Source organism: Trichosurus vulpecula, chromosome 7 (assembly GCF_011100635.1).
Source record: "Trichosurus vulpecula isolate mTriVul1 chromosome 7, mTriVul1.pri, whole genome shotgun sequence".
Taxonomy (NCBI): domain Eukaryota; kingdom Metazoa; phylum Chordata; class Mammalia; order Diprotodontia; family Phalangeridae; genus Trichosurus; species Trichosurus vulpecula.
This window is the reverse complement of record NC_050579.1, coordinates 250,158,936-250,182,011: the sequence shown is the minus strand read 5'-3', so window position 1 is coordinate 250,182,011 and position 23,076 is coordinate 250,158,936. Positions and strand designations below refer to the sequence as shown.

General features: G+C 36.6%; 1 protein-coding gene across 1 annotated transcript in view; it reads left to right on the top strand.

Moving 5' to 3' along the window:
- Positions 1-23,076, top strand: part of DNAH8 (dynein axonemal heavy chain 8) — a 504,073-nt gene that overhangs the window by 132,947 nt on the left and 348,050 nt on the right. Inside the window, exons 23-27 of the mRNA XM_036768363.1 lie at positions 1,900-2,006; positions 3,236-3,311; positions 5,394-5,529; positions 9,361-9,557; positions 12,685-12,811. Coding sequence (XP_036624258.1) covers positions 1,900-2,006; positions 3,236-3,311; positions 5,394-5,529; positions 9,361-9,557; positions 12,685-12,811 — 643 coding nt within the window. The remainder of the gene's footprint in view (positions 1-1,899; positions 2,007-3,235; positions 3,312-5,393; positions 5,530-9,360; positions 9,558-12,684; positions 12,812-23,076) is intronic.

Sequence of the window (23,076 nt, the reverse complement as noted above, 5' to 3'; positions counted from 1 at the left end):
CTTTGGCTTCTCCCAATCCAGAGTCCCCTTAAGAATTTTAGTGTACCGCAGTAGTTCAAAAACAACTGTATTAGAAGCTCTTGGCCCCAAACCTACTTAGCAGTGAGGCAAAGGTTGTATACTTGCTCTGCTCCCCGTCAAAATGACTGACCTCATTCACAACAGAGGAACGTCTCATTGAGAAAGACAGAGACACTTATAGTCTAACTTCATTATACCTTTGAAGACCTATAAACTGACACATTCTAGAATGGAGGGGACGGCTCAGTGGTGGTCCATGTTAGTACCTTCTATGGCATAGATTTCATTTAGCTGTGATCAGTTCAGAGATGGACTAACCAATACTTTTCCAGGATGAGCTTGCCAAAGAAGAGGTGGCTTCATTCTTGCCAGGTCTCATGCAGGACAACTTCTTGATTGAAAGATGATCCCAGCTCCAGTGCAGGAAGACCTGGGCAGTTCACTCCAGTCTTGTGAAGGCCCTAAACTCTTGACCAGGATGAATCTCTGTGGTTAAACAAGAGCTAGATTTAGCTGATCCTTATGTAACATAGTAATAGAAACTTGTGTTGTGGATAGCCTTATTATGACTGGGCAGAGAATTATAGAAGGTCAGAGAAATCATTGGTGCTAATTACAGAATTTTTTTTATTTTATTTCAATTATTGACAACATTTGTGTTTATAGCGCTATATAATACAAGCACATATAATGACCTCATATTACACATTAGATACATTCTTGAAAGTTTCTTGAGAGCTGGAAGAGACCTTAGAAATAAAGTTGGGTATATTAAAATTGTTTATGATGATTATTTTGCATATAATACCAAGAACATGTTCATACAAAATTTTGTTCTAGAAATTATAATAACCATTATAATTATTAAATATGTTAAATAATGATAATACAAACAAATATAAGTAAATAAATAAAATAAATAATAATAATATTCCTTCTTTAAAGGAATATTCTGCCTTTGGCAGTTACAGTTATCTGAAAGCTATCACATAATTCAACAAAGGGGCAGAAAATATGGATTAATAGTGACATCTGGTTGGCACAGTGGATTAAGAACTGGTCCTGCTATCAAGAAGACCTGAGTTCAAATCCAGCCTCAGACACTTAGCTATGTGACCATGAGCAATTCACTTAACGTCTGTCTGCCTCAGCTTTAAAACAGGGATAATAATAGGACCTGTCTCCCAGGGTCATTGTGAGGATCAAATGAGATATTTTAAAGCACTTTTCAAACCTTAAAGTGCTATATAAATGTTCACTATTACTACCACCACCACCTCTACTTATACTACCACTGCCACTGCCACTGCCACCACTATTACCACTATCACTGCTACTGCTACTACTTCTGGAGTCCCTTATGGGCTAGATAGGAAGGATTGGGATGTTCCACTTGCTGTGCTTCCGTACTTGGTTTGAGTCCTGGAAAAGTGTAGATCTGTACTTCAGAATTTCAAGAGGAAAGGATCGTGGTTCACTGGAAAAAAACATTGAACTATCAGGAGTTATGGTTTTGGATTCTGCTCTGTGCTCAGTCACTAGGTGTGGGAAGGTAGGTATGCCATTTGACTCTTTGAAGTCTCATTTTCTTCCTTTAGAAAATGAGAACATTGGATTGAAAGAGTTCCTAGCGTCCCTCACTAGAGTTTTATGAATAATTTTGGCAATTGATTTATCCTAATGATAAGTGAGTGTGGTATAATGAAAAATAGAAAGGGAGTTTAAGAGTTAAATTTCATTTCATATAAAGTGACTAATTAGTTTATTTTCATTATCTCATTCTCTATATGTCATTTTTATTACTGTATTAGATTTTTATTTTGAGAAAATTGATTTTCATTGTTCTGGGTGTAGTATGTAATGCATTGCTTATTTCAGGAATGTAAAGAAATCTATGCGTTTTTTAGTCACCAATTACTAGACAGTCTTCAGAAGGCTACAAGGTTATCTTTGGATACTATGAAAAAAAGAATATTTGTTACGAGGTAAGTTGAAAATATTTACAATTTATTTAGTAATAGTTAACACTGTATAAACTTAGTAATAGTTGACACTTTAAAAATCATAGAATCACATATGTAGCAGCCAAAATCAATTAGTTATATTTATATTTTTAAATTCTTAAGTGATCTTTAGCACTTTAGACAAAATGTACAAACAAGTTACATAATTTTTTGTTTAAATTTGTGCTTTGAAAATAAACAGAAAATCCAGAACTATAGAAATCATAGAATCCATAATAGGTACATGATGTTCAGAGTGCAGTACATATTCATAAATTAGAAATTTTAGATAATGGAAGATATGGTGTTGTTTATATTTTACACATTTTTAAAAAGTCTTATTTTAGTATGAAACATCCCAAGGATGGAAGAAAAGTCTTACTTGCTGTTAGTTCACTAATTCATTCAATAGAAAGTTAAGTGTCAATTAGACTTGGTTTAAATATCAGAATAAAAGATTTATATTTATATTTTATTTTTGTCCATTCACATATAGCAGGATTAATGTAAGGAATAAGCTTCATGGTTTATAAAATGCTGTATGGAAATGAGCTATTCTAATTTGAAGAGAACTGGGCAGGATTTGAACAAACACAGATGGGGAGGCTTTGAATTCTTTGAAATAAACCTGTCCTTATTACTTACTGATAATTGGTGGGAAGCCAACAGAAAGATGGGACTCAACAATTCTTGATTTCCTCTCATCTAATTTTGCAGAAAATTCTAGTCCTTAGACCCTTAGGCCTATCTCCAACAGCAACAACAACAACAGCAAATCAATACCAATCAGTGGAATACATACATACATACACACACTGTACATACACATACATATATACACACATACATATATAAATGCATGCCTATATGTATATATAAATGGAAGTTGTTTTTAATGTTTTACTGATTTTTGCTTCGTACTCACTCAAATCTCAGTATGAACATTTCTTTCTTTTGAAATTTTGTTGACTGTTCTTGGGCATGTAAGCAAAATAAAAACATTTCAAAGTATGTGCACTTATAAGAGGATGGGCATGAAATTTTTTGTTTCTTAATTTTATGATTGTATATTTTTTCTTCAAAATAATTTGGTATTTTTAAAAATATTATTCTTAGAATTGAAATTTTAGTAGTATCCAAAACTGTATAAGTTAGCTTAAGAGGGAGTATAAAGATTCTTGATTATGTATAAATTTCCATCTTAATTACAGCACTTACGGGCGAAAAAAATCTGAAGAGGTTATTTCTTTTGTACAAACTGAAGTACATCTTGCTATTCCTAATGTGGTAAGTTGCATTTGATATTCAGAATCTTAAGATGATGTTTACATAGCATTTAAGAAGCAAAATGGATAGAGTGAACATTAAATTAAAGCAGTGGTTTTTAAATTTCTTGATCTCAGGAATCCTTGACACTCTTAAAAAATTATTGAGGACTCTCCAAAGGGCTTTTGTTTATATGGGTTGTACCTATCAATATTTACAGTATTAGAAATGAAAAATCTTAAGTATTATTGTGAAAATAATTTTGATTTCATTAGACACCTGAAAGGGTCTTATAGATGCCCATGAGAACCCGAACCCCATTCTTTAAGAACTATTGATTTAAAGGATAGTGATTTTTATAGGTTGTATGCACCTTTCTTGCATTTCTTACCTTTCTTATTAAATATTCCTCAACATTTAAGGGTGAAGATGTTTATTATTTTCTTACTTACATTAGAACTAATTTTCACATATTTCAGCATTTGATTTGCTGCTTTACAGAATGCTAGTATTAGACTTACTAAAGGTGAATATTAACTACCTCCCATTGTTTAATTAATGCATTTCCATTCTTCAAATTGAAGAACACAAACAACTCTTGCATTAATTCTGGTGTTTGTGGCAGGTTATGTCTCATTTCTACAAATACCATTGTAAAAAAGCATAACAAAACAATTTCCCTGTTCTGGTGGGTTGCCCATATAAGCAATTCTATCTTTCTTTGGTTATAATAAGTTCTATATAGTAGCATATGTGACCTTCATTTAAGCCCTATAAGGATCACTTGATAGTTTAAAATTTTAATTGAATGCTTTTTCTATTCAACAAGCATTTATTAAGAATCTGTATGTAATGCATTGTGCTAAGCCCTGGGCGTGCAGGAGGTGCAGGAGAAGGGATGTGAAATAACTGCTTTTGTTCTGCCATCAAGATCCTTTTCTGCTCCCTACTTCAAACATGTCATCCATCTAAATAAAAACCATTGAAGCCCTCAAAGTATACTCCCTCCACATTACAATTTCCAGTAGTCAGACTGATCTGGAATTTCATCAGTATGGAATACCCACATTGGAGGGAATGCTTTCTACTGATAAAGATCATAGTTCAGTCATGCCTACCCCTCCTGAGCACTCTCATCCATTTCCTTCTATAAGTTTACCAAAGGGAAACCACACTGCCCACACCCTAAGGGTATCAGTGGAGCAATCTCTCTTGCTACATGAATGAACAAAGTACCAAAAAACAAAAAAAAAATCAGAAAAAGGGCAAGTGCAGGCAGTGGGAAGGAAGAAGAGATGTGAATATTACCCCTCTCTCATTCTTGTAAAGGATTCCCAAATACTTACTTTTCACTTTTAAGAATTTTTAAGAAGGAAATATAGCATAGCATTAAGGATTTTATAGCTTACAAAATTCTTCCTTAGGAACATAACATTTTAAATCATTTAAAATGAAAATATTTTTAATCAGATTTCATGTCTCAATTTGAATAAATCTCTTAAGAGTGAACAGTTACTTCATGAATATGCCAATGGGGAACAAATAATTCTGGAAGCAACTTGTAATTTAACTGCAGAAATTCATTCAGCAGTTAATGAATTGGCATAACTAAGCTCAATTCTTCATTTTGGCATTTATGAAATTTTATGAAAATTTATGAAAATTTAAGACTGTAAGGAGTAGGCCCTTCATGATATCACAAAGTGTGGTGGTGGGATCTGTGAATCTTGAAAGGAGTAATTGGGTAGGTCGATTTGTATTTTGTGATAGCACTATTCAGTTCAGTTTGCAAGCAAATCACTTAACCTCTGTTTGCCTTAGTTTCTTCATCCTTAAAATGGGGAATTTTATTTTCACAACAACCCGGGGAGGTGCTTGCTATACCACTTTACAGATGAGGTCTTGCCCAAGCCCATGTAGCTGATTAAGTGTTTGGAGCAGGATTTGCAAAGTCTTCCTGACTCCATGTCAATTGCTCTACCAGCTACCCCACCCAGCCGCCTCAGATAGACAAGGCTCTATTGTTGGCCTTCAGGATAAAGACCTTTGAACACATATAATTAGTCACAACAGGACACAAATTAGTGCTTTTATTTCATGTAGGTAATGGTTCCTAGTCTGGATGACATTCAGCAAGCCATCAATCGTATGATCCAGTTAACCCTAGAAGTGAGTAGAGGAGTAGCCCACTGGGGACAGCAGCAAGTGCGGCATGTGAAGTCAATAGTATCAACACAAGGTAGCTTGGGGAAGTGGATAAAATGGAAGAAAGTTAACTTTACATTTATAATGTTAAAATACAAGATCTCTATACTTTTATATTTTTAACTACAACAACAAAATGTGATCATATAATCAAGTAATAGAATTATAGAACCTCCAAACTGGAAAAGACTTCAAGAGATCATAGCTGTAGTCCATCACATTGATTGACTATAGGAGAGATAATTAGGAAAACACTTTTAAAATATGCTATGTAGGCTTAAAGTGACTTATCACTTTATTACTTTGTTAAATTACATATTTAAAATGGATATTGCGTGTTCTGCAAATCCAAACATGAATTTATGGAGAAGGACTTTCATTTTATTTGTCTCTGGGTTTAAAAGCATAGATGAAAAGTTAAAACCAGTCTTAGAACTATGCCTAGTATTAATTAGCATATATCTCATCTGGTGAACTCATCTGTTTAGACCATAGTGCTTTAAATAAGACTAAATTCATGGTTTCCCTATGCAAAAATGAAGGAACTTTTCTTTTTTCTGCTCTCGTGATGTGAAGGTAATCTAGAATTGGGTAAGCTCTCCTGGGCATTTTTCTAGGGCTAAAGCAATGATCTCTCTCTTTTTTTTACACATCTTTGAGAGCTTCCCTTCATAATCATGATATGAGATTTAAATCTTCTGAGGAAAGAATTGAATAAAAGAAGCGTAAGAAAGAAAACAGTCTTTAAGAATAAAAGACAAAAAATTTGTAAACATTGTAGACAATTTCACTTGGGAAGGTGGAATCAAAATAAAAAACAAATCAATATATAATGTTGCATCTTAATCTTTACTAAAGCAACATATTGTAGTAGAAAGAGGAAAATTAAAGAAATATGCCTCTCAGAGTTTGAAGAAACCAGAACAGCCAGAGCCCAGGGCAACCTACGTCTGACTTAGAATATTCTCTGTAATGCTATCAATAAGTTGTCATCCAACTGCTTCTTGAAGACTTCTCAGTGAAGGGGAAACCCACTATTTTATGACATAGCCCCATTCTACTTTTGAACATTGCTGATTGTTAGGAAGTTTTTTTTTCCTGATATCAAGCTAAAATTTGCCTTTTTGTTGCTACCACTGCGTGTGCTTGCTCTTGTTTCTGCTTTCTAGAGACAAACCAAACAAATCTAACCTCTCTTAAACATGCCAGACCTTCAGATACTTGAAGAAGGCTATTCCTCTTTTCTCCCGGTCTTCTTCTAGCATGAACTCAAGGCCATTCAGCATCCTGGTTGCCCCACTGGATGCACTCCACTTTATCAATATCTTTCTTATATTGTGCTACCCAGTAATGAACACAATATTCTGGATCCAGCCTGATGAGGGCAAAGTGCAGAGTGTCTATCACTTCATTCTTCCTGGAAACTCTTCTTCTTTGTTGTTGTTAGAAGGGTCACTAATATTTCATTTATTTTTAAAAATTATCTTATTTTTATTGATATCTTTTGTTTTGTTCTAATTTATTTATCCTGCCTCCATATAAAGAAAAGCCATAATCCTTGTAGCATGTAGACACAGTCAAGCAAAACAAATTCTTGTATCTACCATAATCCCAAATATAAGTCTTGTTCGTGCCTAGAGTCCATCACCCTTGTGTCATGAGGTGGGTAATAGTATGCTTCGTACTTAGTCTTCTGGAGTCATTATTGGTCATTGCATTTGATTACAGTCTTTCACAGTGGTTTTCCTTTTTAATATTATTGTGTTTGTCTTGTTCTGATCACTTCATTCTGTATCAGTTCATAAAAGTCTTCTTAGGTTTCTCTGAAATTATCTCTTTCATTGTTTCATATGGTGCAGTAGTATTGTATTACATTCATATATTATGATTTGTTCAGTCATTCTTCAATTGATGGGTGCTCTTTTTGCTGAAAACTATTCTTAACGTAGCCCAAGATGGCATTACCTTTTTCAAATGCAATATCAACTTGCTAATTCACATTGAGTCTACAGTCTACTTAAAAAAACAAAAGCAAACCTGAGATTTTTTTTCAGAACAATTGTTACCTTACTATACCTTCCCCATGTTGTACACATGAAATTAATTTTTGAAATTTTTGAACCCAAGTTATAAGACTTTACATTTATACCTATTTGATTTTATCTTTAATAAGTATAGGGCAACGCAGTGCATAGAGCACTGGGCCTGGAATCAGGAAGACCAGAGTTCAAATATGGCCACAGACAATTACTAGCTATATGACTCTGCTCAAATCACTTAACCTCTGTTTGCCTCAGTGTCCTCAGAAGCTGCTTCCCAGAGGTGTTGTGAAGATCAAATCAGGTAATGATTGTAAAGTTCTTACCTCTCACATAGTAAGTGCTACGTAAATGTTAGCCATTACTATTATTCAGTTGGTGCTCTAGTCTGTCAAGATCTTTTTGAACCCTCCTTCCCAGCTTCGTGTCATCTGAAAATTTGATACACATGTCACTTTTTCCTTTATCAAAGTCATTGATAAAAATTCTTAACAACTTGAGGTCAGGCTCTGAGAGGGATAGGAGGAACTGTCAAATCAAGGCCTAAGACCAGAGAGCATGGACATTTGGTGAACCTGTTTCTGGGAGTTCGTGATAATGTGGAATGGAGAGACCTGGCTCTCCACTTCAGAGGCATTTGTTGATGTTTTTCTTCTACTTACCACATGGTGAAGATAAGGTCTCTTGCCTGGTTGCTGGTTCAGAACTTCGTATGCATACGGAAAATGCTAACCGTCCAGATTGGACTCTTTTTCTTGCCAGTGGTGAAGGCAAGCACTGATATAAGCTTCCAGGAGGGGAAAGAGAGGCAGTGCCAATGGTCTGCTCTACCCTTCTGGGTACAACACAGCTGCCTGTCTGTCTCTTCAATGTCTGTCCTTTCCTCTTCTTCAGTGAGGGGTAATGGAGATGTATACAATTCTGCAATGATGGTTGAAGTATGTATTTATTCATCCCAGCTTGTTACTTGCACCATCCTGCTAGAATTTTGGAAATGCTGGAATTAGTTTGAATCAGTTTTGATACTCCAGTGAGTATTAAAGGGTCTAGAATTCTCATTCCATTTGATAGTGGAAACAGAAGGAAAATAAGAATTGAGGAGTCTTTTCACTGTCATCATTCCATCCTGTGATCTGCATCTCGTCTTCCACAGAACGTTTAAAAACTCCTTCGTGTCCTCCGTGTTTATTGTCAGCTTCATTTCATTCTAGGCATTAGCATCTTTGATTTTAGGCTTAGATCATCATACTGTCCTGTTTTGCTGCAAGGAAAGTGTTTTGGAAACTTTCGTCAAGAAGCGCATAGCCTAAGTGGAGAAAGAAATCACACACACACACACACACACACACACACACACACACACACACACACCATACGGATTATCAGAATTTAGAGCAAGAAGCAATCACTATGGGCTGAGATGACCAGAGAAGGCTTTATAACGGAGGAAGGAAGAAAGATATATATTTGAAAATGTTGGGAGTTACTTCTTCGTCTTTTTTAGGGTAATAACTCAGTTCAATTAACTTCTCCTTATTTTGTCAGACATCTATCAGACATCATTTTTATTTCAGTTATCGTCTGGCTGTTCTAATTTCTCCATTTTTTTAAGATCTAGAGACTGTACACCGTTCTCTTAAAAGGTAATATTTGATGTTGAGAATATCACATGTATGGTTGTTAAATAACTGGAACTGGAGAATATAAGTAAAGTGTAAGATCTTAATGTTAAATATAAACATTAACATGTTCTAATTAGGGAAACTAAAGGTTGAACAGTTTATAATGTAAGAATTTGCTTGCTGTTTGAAATATGTATTTTCTAGAGTCCTATGAAGAACTCATTCCTGCAAGGAAGCTCAAAAATTTTTATCCTGGTGTTGCAGAACACAAAGACATTGCTAAATTGGTCCTGCTGCTTTCTTCTTCAGTAAATTCTTTAAGGAAAGCAGCTGCTGAAGCACTGTTGGAGTTTCAAAAATATAAAGCTCTTTGGACAGAGGATCAAGATGCTAAAGTTAAGGTATATTTTAGCTAATTTGTTTACAGATGTTTTTCATGGGGCTTAGCTTGCATTCTTTTTGCTTGTATCCCACTGGTGGGAATGATGCCAAGGAAAGATGACACCCAAGATCCATTCCTGCTGTCAGGGTGTGTTGTGTTGTTGGAGCCTTGGCTTACAAAGCTCTACACCCATGATCCTGTAGTCAGAAAAGTATGTCATCATGCATGCTTTCTTCATAAGTCATTTCACATTAGTGTTTCACAAACTGGAGGCTATGGGAAAGTTTTTGGAACTCCCCACAATAGCCTCCTGCTTGTGGCTGTGCAGCCTGATTAGTTGTATGCCCTCTATCAGCGCCTTAAGCATTGCCCTGGTATCACTGAGGGTGTTCCAAGCTGAGTAGATCAAGCATTTTCAGCTCCTCAAATTGCTTGACCATAACCAGAGTTTTGGAGTTAGATTCAGGAAGATTGAGGCTTAAAGCTCACCGCTGCCACTTATTAGCTCTGTAAGCCTGGATAAGTCATTTAGCCTGTCCAGTACTCTGTTTCCTTATTTATAAAATAGGAATGATAATACCTGTAGTACCTACCTTGCAGAGTTGGTTGGAGACTCCACAACAATAAAGCAGGTCAAATATTCTGCAGACTTAAGACAGAGAGAGAGATTTCACTGTTTTAGTGAAATGTCTTTGATGAAGAAAAATCTTTACACCAATGCAAGTGAGCACTTTATCTGAAACTTAGTCACCTCAAGTACTGAAAAGCTAAGTGAATTATAAAGTCAGTATTGGTCAGAGGCAAGACGTCATCCCAGATTTTGGGGGCTCCAAGGCTGGAGCTTCACCTACCATGCCATGCTGCTTCTCATTTGCAAACTGTAAAGTGCTCTATAAAGGTCAGCGTTGTTGCTGCTGTTATTGCTATGATCTGCCAGCATTAAGTTCTAATCGTGAATCTACTCGTGAAGTGACTGCCCTTTCATCAGGTGGCAGGTGCCCCTCGTTGTTGGTTATCACTTCTGTCTATGTGGTTTTATAGTCTGCTGAAGCTGTACAGTATATTGATGGTGAGTGTAAACACTACTATTCAGCAGGACAAAAGGATCTGAAGAATGCTGCCCATTCCATTATATGAAGAGAAAGAAAAGTAACGTTTGTTAAGTACCTACTGTGTGCCATGCACAATTCCAAGTGCCTTACAAATATTACCTGATTTTACCCTCAAAACCACCCTGGGAGGCAGGTGCTATTGCTGAGTTTTAGTCTCTGCCCACCTAGGGCCAAAAACTGTTGTGGTTTCATGATGCGTTATAGTGGAACTGTCTCAAAGAATTCAGAGTCAGGCCACCTCTAATCCAAGTATAGGCATTTATTGAGATTGACGCCTCTCATGAAGCTTTCCAAGATGAACCAGAAGCCTCAGAGAAAGCAAGATGGATTTTTATAGGGTAAAGATGCAATTACATAACAGAAATTTACATAGAATACAGGAATATGATTAATATTAAAAAGGCAGGAGGAGTTTGTTAAAGGATTAGGTAATGGAGGAGGGGTCCTAGCCTCAGTGGAACTGTGCAGGCACTATCGTAGAGTGGGCCCCTTCCACAGTTTGGTGGCCATGCTGCCCTCCAGTTGTCTAGCTATTGTGCTTCTATCTGGTCAAGATGGGTATGTGATTGTAGTTTGAGTACAAGAACACACCTGTTCAAATATGGAATGGGTCTGGGGGCAGTAGCTGGATTCCCATCACATGCACATGCCTGCTGTTTCTGTGGGAACTAAGAGTTCAGGGGTGTACCTATTGTTCTAGTGAGCAGTGAGGCATAACTTGGATCGCTGATGGTGGAGGAGGGGCTAGGTAGGTACAGTGGGCCTATAATGAAGTTAGAATATTGAGGCTGGGGCAGCTCTGTTAGGATTCCATCACTATTGTTATTCCCACTCTTAGTTGGGAAAACTGAGGCAAAGAGAGGTAAAGTAACTACTGTGCTAGGAAGTGTCTGAGGTTAGATATGAGCTCAGCCCATGCTCTCTCCACTGTGCCATTAGGTACTTCTGTGAGTATCCTATGTGGTATCTGGGGTCAGGGCCTTTTGTATGAGCAAGCACCGTAGCATACCCAGGATGGCCAGCCAGCACAGGTTCTTTGATTTACTTTTCTAAAGGAAAGACAGCTTCTATCTAACCCTCTTACAAGGGTTGCTGAGCACCAACTCCCACAGCATTCCCTAATCACCCTTCTTTCAGGGACCGGCGAGAAGGGGTGGTGGGGATGGTGAGCAACACTCCTACATCTCGCTGGGGACAGTCGAGACAGGCACAACTTGTGCCTTCCCCTAAATCCCCTAAAGCCTCATTGGGGGCCAGTTGAGACAAACACAGATTCCCCTCAGCCCTTGATGGGGCCAATCAAGGCACCATAGCATCCTAGCTTTTGCGTATCAACCCTAAAGGTTCCCCACCCACTCACCAGTGCCCACCTGCTTTAGACTTACACTCTACCCCTCCAGGGTCCTGACCTTTACAATCTAAACAGGCAGCACCTGGCCCTTACAGTCAACACTCCCAATGGAGAGGTTTTGAACCATAGAACTCATATCTAACACCTGGGGACAAGAGATTGTTATAGCCACGGATCCTGGAAAACCAAACAAAAATCCACTTTGCTTACGCTGGGTCACTGGCTTAGAGACATGGTTTTCTTTTCATCTGCATACGTGAGAAAGCAGGGTCTTGTTTTGGGGCTTGCTGGTTTCCATGTGGCATAGAGAGTTGGTAGTTGCCAGGGGGTGATCTTGTATTAGCATACTCTTGGGTAGGTCACAGTTTGTTATGAAGTTTGGCTCACTTGAGACTAGGCAGGATAAAGGCAGAAACCATTGGACTATCACAGCTTTCTCCCTCAGCTCTGTCAAGGATACTTTCTTCTTTTTGGGGTCATTTAATATGAAAACACATGCTTAGATGTGTTGACACATCTGCGGTTTCACTTATGTTGGGACTTCCTCCATGGGTTCAGAGTTCATTACCCTGAAAACACATATGTGTAAGGATTTGATTATAAATATTGTTGTCAAAAGGAATCATTGAGATTTGTAACTGATAAAACTTAAAATACTTAATAACTGTTCAAACTACACACAGGAATTTTTGGCTAGCAATCCTTCTCTGACAGAAATCCGAGCAGAAATTCTTCATTACGCTACATTTGAACAAGAGATTGAAGAGTTGAAGCCTACTATTGTTGTGGGAGCACTTGAGTTACATACAGGTATTTCCTTATTACATAAAGCATAGGATCAGTTAATTATTAGTAGTTACTATAATATATATTGTGAATGACAGATATTTTTAAAGCACAAATATTATTCTAGTGCCTATGTAGGACATAGCTTGATAAATCCATAGACAAAAAGTATGTATAGGTTTATATAATGGTTGGGGGGTGGTAAGCGGGAAGAATTATTTAGTAATGAATCAGGTGTATTATTATCATGAAAAACCAACGACCTAATTCCTTGTTAAATCTCCCATGTAAACCTTGGAATGGTAAAAAGTTGTATGGTAACATGATGAAAATTGACACCTAAAGTTGCTTACTGACTATGAAGACCCCCTCCTCACATGGTGCATGAATACCCAGATTAATTCATAGAAAAGTCTGATCCCAAAGGGTGGGCATTAAGGCTTTTTCTTATATTTTTGTACATTTCTTATATTCTCTAGTTATACCCCTAATGTTGAAGTTTTAGGAAAACCTCGAGTAAATCTTAGGTATGGGTCAGATCTAGAATATCACCTAAAAGGGTTTCCTTCTAGAAAGGCACTCAATATATAAAATTGGTCAGGTATAGTACAGTTTTTATATCCTCCACTACACACATACACAAAAATGCATAAAATACAAAAAACTCATACTAATACAAAAGTAATGTTAGATACGTAAAGCAAAAACAATAAGCCATCATACATTATCCTCTCCCCAAAAGAAAGAGACAACTGTGTGAATAATGCTGAATAGATATATCACTTTCATTTCAGTGCCAGGCTTTCTCAGCAACTAATTTTATACAGATCTTTTGGCCAACTAGGTATGACTCTTTCTTCGGGGCCAGGATCCTCTTTCTTGTTCTTAGTCATCTTTGCCTCCAAAAAGCATCATAGTAGAGGATGCCTTTCCTTCAGGGCAGCCAGCACTTATTGAGAGACTCAGAAACTCTTAAACTCCAGAAGAAGCCACCAGGCTGGAAAAGTCAATTTCTCAGCATATTTATGCTTAGAGAAGGAATCAGAAACAGAAGAATAAGAAAAATGAGATTCAGTCTCAGACTCACCAAGTTAGATACATACTGATGACTACTATGTGCTTAGTAGCCACTATAGCTGTTAGGTTGGGAGAAGAGAAGAATCCTCTTTTCACCTTGCTTGAAGTCTAAGAACTTGTATTTGCTGTGTTCCCAAAGAGGCCTCCTCAAAAGATATTAGGAAACATTGTTTCTTGCCCCTTATAGCCCACAGAGTGTGGCTGTCTTTGCTCCATCACCAATAATCTTAAAATCCCTCTTCACCTTTCAGTCGCAAGCTTTCGGAACTGAATGCACTTTAGCAAAGAGCCACAGCATATGTCTTACCAGAAGAAGGGGCCCAGTCCCTTGGGAAATGCTCTCATTCAACTCCTCCACTTGAGTTCCTCTGAGTTAAATTTTTGTTGCTTCCACTAAATCTTCTGAAATACTTTGTTTTGGTGACTACAGCTTTTCAGTGCAGTTTGAGGTCCAATACTACTAAATCTCTTTCCTTCCCATTTTTTCATTGATTCCCTTGATATTCTTGATCTTCGTTCCTCCAGATGAATTTTGTTTTTATTTTTCTAGCTCTATAAAGTAATTCTTTCATAGTTTGATTGGAATGGCACTGAATAAGGAAATTAATTTATGTAGCATTGTCACTTTTTATTATATTGGCTCAGCCTACCCTGAGCAATTAATAATAAATAATAATAAATAATTAATAATTAATAATAAATAAATAATTAGAGCTGTCTTTGTGTAGAGTGCTTTGTAATTGTGTTCATATAGTTCCTTTGTGTTTATTGGCAGGAAGGCTGACAAGGATTTTATATTGTCTATAGTTATTTTATATGGGATTTCTCTTTCTATTTCTTCCTACTGGGTTTTGTTGGTAATTTACAGAAATTGTAATGGTTTGTGTGGGTTTATTTTATATCTTGCAACTTTGCCTACAGTAGTGCTGATTATTTTGATCAAGTTTTTAGTTGACTCCGGGGTCCTCTAAGTAAACCATCGTAGCATGCAAAAAGTTATAGTTTTGTTTCCTCATTGCCTATGCTTATTCCTTCACTTTTTTTCTTGTTTTATTGATATAGCTAGCACAGTATTGAATGATAATGGTGACAGTGGCTGTCCTTCCTTCACCTTTGATTTTATTAGAAAGGCTTCTAGCTTATCCCTATTATATATAATGCTTGCTCTTGGTTTTAGATAAATACTACTTATCATTTTAATGAAAACTCCATTTATTCCTATGATTTCTAGTCTTTTAATAAGAATGGATGTATTTTAAACTAAAGCTTTTTTGATGTTTATAGAAATAATCCATTTTTGTTTTTGTTATTAATATGATTATTCTTACAGTTTACCAAATATTGAACCAGTCTTTTATTTTTGGTGTAAATCCAGCTTGGTCATAGTGTATGATCTTTGTGACATATTATTGGAATGCCCTTTCTAGTATTTTATTTAAAATAAGAATATTGGACTAGAATTTTCTTTCTCTGTTTTGACTCTCCCTGGTTTCAGTATCAAGACCATATTTCAGTCATAGAAGGATTTTGGTAGGACTCCTTTACCTGTTTTTTTTTTTCAGTTTGTGTACTATTGGAATTAATTGTTCCCTAAATGTTTGGTGGAATTCGCTTTTAAATCCAGCTGGTCCTGGGAATTTCTTAGGGAACTTATTTATGGCTTATTCAATTTCTTTTTCTAAGACAGGGTAATTTAAATATTCTATTTCCTGTTCTGTTAAACTGGGCAATTTATAGTTTTGTAAATATTCTTCTATTTCATTTGGGTTATCAATTTTATTTTCATGTAGTTCATCAAAATAACTCCTATTAATTTCTTTTATTTCCTCTTACTTGGTTTTGAATTAACTTTTTCATTTTTGATATTGGTAATTTGATATTCTTTTCTTAAATCAGATTAGCCAATGGCTTATCAGTTTTATTTTTTTTTAAGTTTCTAGTTTCTAGTTTTATTAATTCAATAGGATTTCACTGTAATGAGAAACTTGGGGTCATTATGAGAGCTTTGCAGTTTTTATAGAAATAATCCAGTCCCCGTTCTTCCTGTTCCTTCCCGGGCCCAACTTGCTCTTCATCTATATTGTCTTTCCCAGACATATGTACTGAAAAACAAGTTCTACAAGGTGTCTAGCCAAATGCATAATGAGATCTGGGTAACAGGCATTCTTCAGCTAATCGCTCCTCCATCCTGTGAGGATGGAGAAGTCAGAATCCTTGGAATAATTACAGGTCTCTTCTCAGAGTTTCTGTGAGCAGCTAGAGGACTTTGCCATCAATAGAGCATTACTCCTTCACCTCTACTTGGTGCTGAATGGTGAATACCTTTTGAGAGTATGTATCTCCTTGTTTTAAGCCTTACCTAGATTGTCATTAACTAGGAACAGTTCTGTTACGTCTTCCAAGGAATCTCATTGATTTTGACATATGGAGGGGAGTAACTGTACCATGTTCTCTCAGTTGCCTTTTTTAGTATTAATAAAGTGTGAGTTTTTTTTACAGCTTTGAAGTCTTTCCTTCCTTCAGATATCTCATATATCAGTCCTTCAACACCATCACAATTGTTTTGTCATTAGCATAGGTCCTTATGTAAACTTGGTCCATTCCAGCTGCTTTTTTTGACTTGTCCTTTTTATTTTTTTTTTATTTTTTATTTTTTTGCTTTTTTTTTTAGCAGGGCAATTGGGGTTAAGTGACTTGCCCAAGGTCACACAGCTAGTAAATGTGTCAAGTGTCTGAGGCCAGATTTGAACTCAGGTCCTCCTGACTCCAGGGCTGGTGCTCTACTCACTGCGCCACCTAGCTGCCCCGACTTGTCCTTTTTAATGTCATCTCTTCTTCTTCTATATTTACATGAATGACTATGATGTTATCCAAGTGTGGATAAGGAAAAGTTTGTTATAATGACTTTTGAACATCTTTTCTGTTTTTCTTCTATTTGTTGCCATTCTTTCATTTTCATCCTGAATGGCCTTTGCTTGAATATCTTTGCTTAGTTGGATAATTTAGTAATAATCTTTATTTAAATTGGTCTCTGCTTCATGAGATGATTCTGTTGTTTAACATTATTCGTAAGATTTGATAAACAAGTTTGTATTCTAACCTGATGTTGCCTTTGGCAGTCATCTCTCTTCCATTTGGCAAGTAAGTCACATGCTTGCTAACTAATGTGCCTTTTAGGCTTTTTCAGTCTTGTTGTCACATCACATTTAATTTGTATTGATCAAACTTATGTTACTGAATTTTATTTATTTTTTTATTTTAATTATATTATTTATTTAATATTTTTAATTTTCAGCATTGATTTCCACAAGATTTTGAATTACAAAATTTCTCCCCATTTCTGCCCTCACCCCTCTCTAAGATGGCATGTATTCTTACTGTCCCATTCCCCAGTCAGCCCTCCATTCTGTCACCCCACTACCCCCATCCCTTTTTCCCTTACTTTCTTGTAGGGCAAGATAGATTTTTATGCCCCATTGCCTGTATATCTTATTTGCCAGTTGCATGCAAAAACAACTTTTTTTTTGAACATTTACTTTTAAAATTCTGAGTTCCAAATTCTCTCCCCTCTTCCCTCCCCAGCCACCCTGCCTAAGAAGGCAAGCAATTCAACATAGGCCACACGTGTATCGTTATGCAAAACCCTTCCACAATACTCATGTTGTGAAAGACTAACTATATTTTGCTCCGTCCTATCCTGTCCCCCTTTATTCAATTTTATCCCTTGACCCTGTCCCTTTTTGAAAGTGTTTGCTTTTGATTATCTCCTCCCCTTATCTGCCCTCAATTCTATTGTCCCTCCTTTTTAATCCCCTTCCTCTTTCTTTCCTGTGGGGTAAGATACCCAATTGAGTGTGTATGTTATTTCCTCATCAAGTCAAATCTGATGAGAGCAAGATTCACTCATTCCCCCTCATCTGTGCCCTCTTCCCTTCCAATGAATGGCTTTTTCTTGCCACTTTTATGTGAGATAATTTACCCCATTCTATATCTCCCTTTCTCCCTCTCTCAATATATTCCTCTCTCATCCCTTAATTTAATTTTAATTTTTAGATATTATCCCTTCATATTCAAATCACCCTGCTCCCTCTGTCTATATATATATATATATATATATATATATATATATATATATATATGTATATATATACATATGTATGTATGTACGTATGTATGTATGTATATTCCCTTCAGCAACCCTAATACATACATACATACATACACACACACATATATATATATGTATATGTATGTATGTATGTGTATGTATGTATGTACATTCCCTTCAGCTACCCTAATACTGAGGTCTCATGAATTATACACATCATCTTTCCTTGTAGGAATGTAAACAAAACAGTTCAACTTTAGTAAGTCCCTTGCAATTTCTTTTTCTTGTTCACCTTTTCATACTTCTCTTGGTTCTTGTGTTTGAAAGTCAAATTTTCTATTCAGCTCTGGTCTTTTCACTGAGAAAGCTTGAAAGTCCTCTATTTTATTGAAAGTCCATATTTTGCCTTGGAGCATGATAATCAGTTTTGCTGGGTAGGTGATTCTTGGTTTTAATCCTAGCTCCATTGACCTCCAGAATATCATATTCCAAGCCCTTTGATCCCTTAATGTAGAAGCTGCTAGATCTTGTGTTATCCTGATTGTGTTTCCACAATACTCAAATTGTTTCCTTCTGGCTGCTTGTAGTATTTTCTCCTTGATTTGGGAGCTCTGAAATGTGATGACTATATTCCTAGGAGTTTTCTTTTTGGGATCTTTGTCAGGAGACGATCAGTGGATTCTTTCAATTTCTATTTTACCCTCTGGTTCTAGAGTATCAGGACAGTTTTCCTTGATAATTTCTTGAAAGATGATATCTAGGCTCTTTTTTTGATCATGGCTTTCAGGTAGTCCAATAATTTTTAAATTCTCTCTCCTGGATCTATTTTCCAGGTCAGTGGTTTTTCCAATGAGATATTTCACATTGTCTTCCGCTTTGTCATTCCTTTGGTTGTGTTTTATAATATCTTGATTTCTCATAAAGTCACTAGCTTCCACTTGTTCCAATGTAATTTTTAAGGTAGTATTTTCTTCAGTGGTCTTTTGGACCTCCTTTTCCATTGGCTAATTCTGCCTTTCAAGGCATTCTTCTCCTCATTGACTTTTTGGAGCTCTTTTGCCATTTGAGTTAGTCTATTTTTTAAGGTGTTATTTTCTTCAGTATTTTTTTGGGTCTCCTTTAGCAAGTCATTGACTTGTTTTTCACGGTTTTCTTGCATCACTCTCATTTCTCTTCCCAATTTTTCCTCTACTTCTCTTACTTGCTTTACTGAGTGCTTTTTGAGCTCTTCTATGGCCTGAGACCAATTCATATTTTTCTTGGAGGCTTTTCATGTAGGCTCTTTGGCTTTGTTGACTTCTTCTGGCTATATGTTTTGGTCTTCTTTGTCACCAAAAAAAAAGGATTCCAAAGTCTGAGTCTGAATCTGAGACCGTTTTCACTGCCTGTTCATGTTCCCAGCCAACTGCTTGACCCTTGAGCTTTTTCCTGGGGTATGACTGCTTGTAGAGTAGAGAGTACTTTGTCGCAAGCTTTAGGGACCTTGCACTGCTGTTTTCAGAGCTACTTCTACGCAGCAAGCTCTGCCACACCAGCGCTCCTTCTCCCCCAAGAACCACTAACCAGGATTGTGGCCCAGATCTAGGCAGGGCAAAGCAGTGTTTGCACTCCCTCTCTAATCCGCCACTTAATTTCTCCCACCAGGTGGGCCTGGGGCCAGAAGCAACTGCAGCTGTAGCTCTGGAGGCAGCCTCAGAGCTGCACCACCTCTGCCACCCTTGGAGGTGGGGGGAGGTGGTTACCGACTGTGAACTCCTTTCACTGTCCCAGAAGTCTTTCCCACTAACCTGCCCTGTTGTCTTTGGCGTTTGTGGATTGAAAAACTGGTAACTGCCACAGCTCAATGATTCAGGGCCCTACGGCCTGTTCTGCCTAGTTCCTGGTCTGGTTGGTCCTGAAGCAGCCCACGCTGGGCTCTGTCCTGCTCCACTCCCAGCTCCGTGTGATAGACCCTTCCCAGTGACCTTCTAGGCTGTCCTGGGCTGGAGCTATGCTTCCCTCTGCTATTTTGTGGGTTCTGCCATTGAACAAACTTATGGATAAAATTATTATAGTTATTGTCAATGTCATTTTTGTCATAAACTTTCCACTTGTAAATTTTCAGTTGCTTTTTTTCTTTAAAATTTATTTATTTTTAGTTTACAACATTCAGTTCCACAAGTTTTTGAGTTTCAAATTTTCTCCCCCTTCCTCTCTCTCCCCCTCCCCACCCAAGACGTCATGCAATGCAAAACAGGTTCTACATATATCTTCACACTAAACATATTTTCACAATAGTCAGGTTGTAAAGAAGTATCATAACCAATGGAATGAACCACGAGAAAAAAAGAAACAAAACAGAAACAAAAACAAAAAAAGAGAGAGAACAAATAGTTTGCTTCAATCGGCATTCAGACTCCATAATTCTTTCTCTGGATGTGGATAGCTTTTTCCATCATGAGTCTTTTGGGGTTGTCTTAGAACCTTGCGTTGCTGAGAAGAGCCAAGTCTATCAAAATTAGTCATCACAGATACAATGTGTTGGTAGTTGTGTATGATGTTCTCCTGGTTCTGCTCCCCTGAGCATCGATTCATACAAGTCTTTCCAGGTTCTTATGACATCTGTCTGCTCGTCATTTCTTATAGTACAATAGTATTCCATTACATTCGTATACCAGAACTTGTTTACCCATTCCCCAAATGATGGGCATCCCCTTGCTTTCCAATGCTTTGCCACCACAAAAAGAGTTGCTTTAAATATTTTTGTATGTACGGGTCCCTTTCCCACTTGTGTGAACTCTTTGGGTTACAGCCGTAGAAGTGGTTTTGCTGGGTCAAAGGGTATGCACATTTTTATAGCCCTTTGGGCATAGTTCTAAATTGCTCTCCAGAATGGGTTGGATCAGTTCACAACTCCATCAATAATGCAATAGTGTTCCAATTTTCCCACATCTTCTGCAGCTTTTATAATTTTCCTGTTTTGCTGTGTTAGCCAATCTGACAGGTGAGATGTGTGTACCTAGAGTGGTTTTGATTTGCATTTCTCTAAGGAGTAGTGATTTAGAAAATTTTTTCATATGACTGTACATAGCTTTAATTTCTTCCTCTGAAAACTGCCTGTTCACATCCTTTGACCATTTATCATTTGGGGAATGACTTGTGTTGTTATAAATTTGACTCAGTTCCCTGTATATTTTAGTAATGAGGCTTTTATCAGAGACACTGGTTGTAAATTCTTTCCTAGTTTTCTGCTACCCTCCTGATCTTGGTTTCATTGGCTTTGTTTGTACAAAAACTTTTCAATTTAATGTAATCAAAATAATCCATTTTGCATTTCTTAATGCTCTCTATCTCTTATTTGGTTATAAGGTCTTCCCTTCTCCATAAATCTGACAGGTAAACTATTCCTTGCTCTTCCACATTGCTTATGGTATCAGCCTTTATATCTAAATTGTGAACCCATTTTGACTTTATTTTGTCATATTGTGTAAGATATTTGTCTGTGGCCAGTTTCTGCCATACTATTTTCCTGTTTTCCCAGCAGTTTTTGTCAAATAGTGAGTTCTTAGCCCAGAAAATGGACTCTTTGAGTTTATCAAAGAGTAGATTGCTATAGTCATTGACTACTGTGTCTTGTGTACCTAACCTATTTCTTAGCCACTACCAAGTAGTATTGATGACTGCTACTTTATATTGCAGTTTAATAGCTGGTATGGCTAGGCTACCTTCCTTAGCATTTCTTTTCATTAATTCCCTTGATATGCTGGGCCTTTTGTTCTTCCAGATGAATTTTGATACTATTTTTTCTAGCTCTATAAAATAATGTTTTTGGTAGTTTAATTGATATGGCACTAAATAAGTAAATTAATTTAGGTAAAATTGTCATTTTTATTATATTAGCTCAGCCTAACCATGAGCAACTGATATTTTCCCAATTATTTAGATCTGACATTATTTGTGTGAAAAGTGTTTTGTAATTGTGTTCATATAGTTCCTGTGTTTATTTTGGCAGGTAGACTCCCAAATATTTTGTGATGTCTACAGTAACTTTAAACAGAATTTCTCTTTCTAGCTCTTGATGTTGGACTTCATTAGTAATATATAGGAATGCTGAGGATTTTGTGGGTTTATTTTATATCCTCCAACTTTTCTAAAGTTATTTACTATTTCAAGTAGTTTTTTTTTTACTTGGTTTTCTAGAATTCTCTAAGTATATCATCATATCATCTGCAAAGAGTGATAACTTAGTTTCCTCTTTGCCTATTCTAATTCCTTCAATTTCTTTATGTTCTCTTATTGCTAAAGCTAATATTTCTGGTACGATATTGAATAACAGTGATGATAATGGACAGCCTTGTTTCACCCCCAGTCTCATTGGAAATGCATCTAGCTTATCCGCACTACATATAATGCTTGCTGATGGTTTTAGGTGGATGCTACTTATCATTTTAAGGAAGGCTCCATTTATTCCTGTGCTCTCTAGTGTTTTTAATAGGAATGGGTGTTGTATCTTGTCAAAAGATTTTTCCGAATCTGTTGAGATAATCGTATGGTTTGTACTAGTTTTGTTATTGATGTGATCAATTATGCTGATAGTTTTCCTAATACTGAACCTAATACTGAATGTTGTCTCATTATTGTCATTCTCTTGAAGTTATTTATTGTTTCTGTGATTTGTTGTTTGACCCACTCATTCTTTAAGATGAGATTATTTAGTTTCCAATTCATTTTTAGTCTATCTTTACATATCCCTTTATTACATATAATTTTTGTTGCATCAGTATCTGAAAAGGATGCATTGACTATTTCTGCCTTTCTGCACTGGATTGTGAGGTTTTATGCCCTAGTACTGTAATGGTAGGAAGGGTGGGACATTTTTTACTGTTTTCTCTTTTGGAATGCTAAGGCAATCAAGTACCTTTGAGTCTTTCCTTTCAAATGTAATGGCAAGCAAAGTGGGACTTTTTGCTGTTTTTTGAGTGCTTCTCAGTGCAGATAATTGTGAGCCTTTGATGAGTCTTGCCTTTGTTTCCTCAATTGCATCAAGAGTCTCTGATGACCTGATTAAGAAACGAAAAAGCCTAATTCACATGGGTCTGGGTCGCATGATTGTGACACCCTCTGA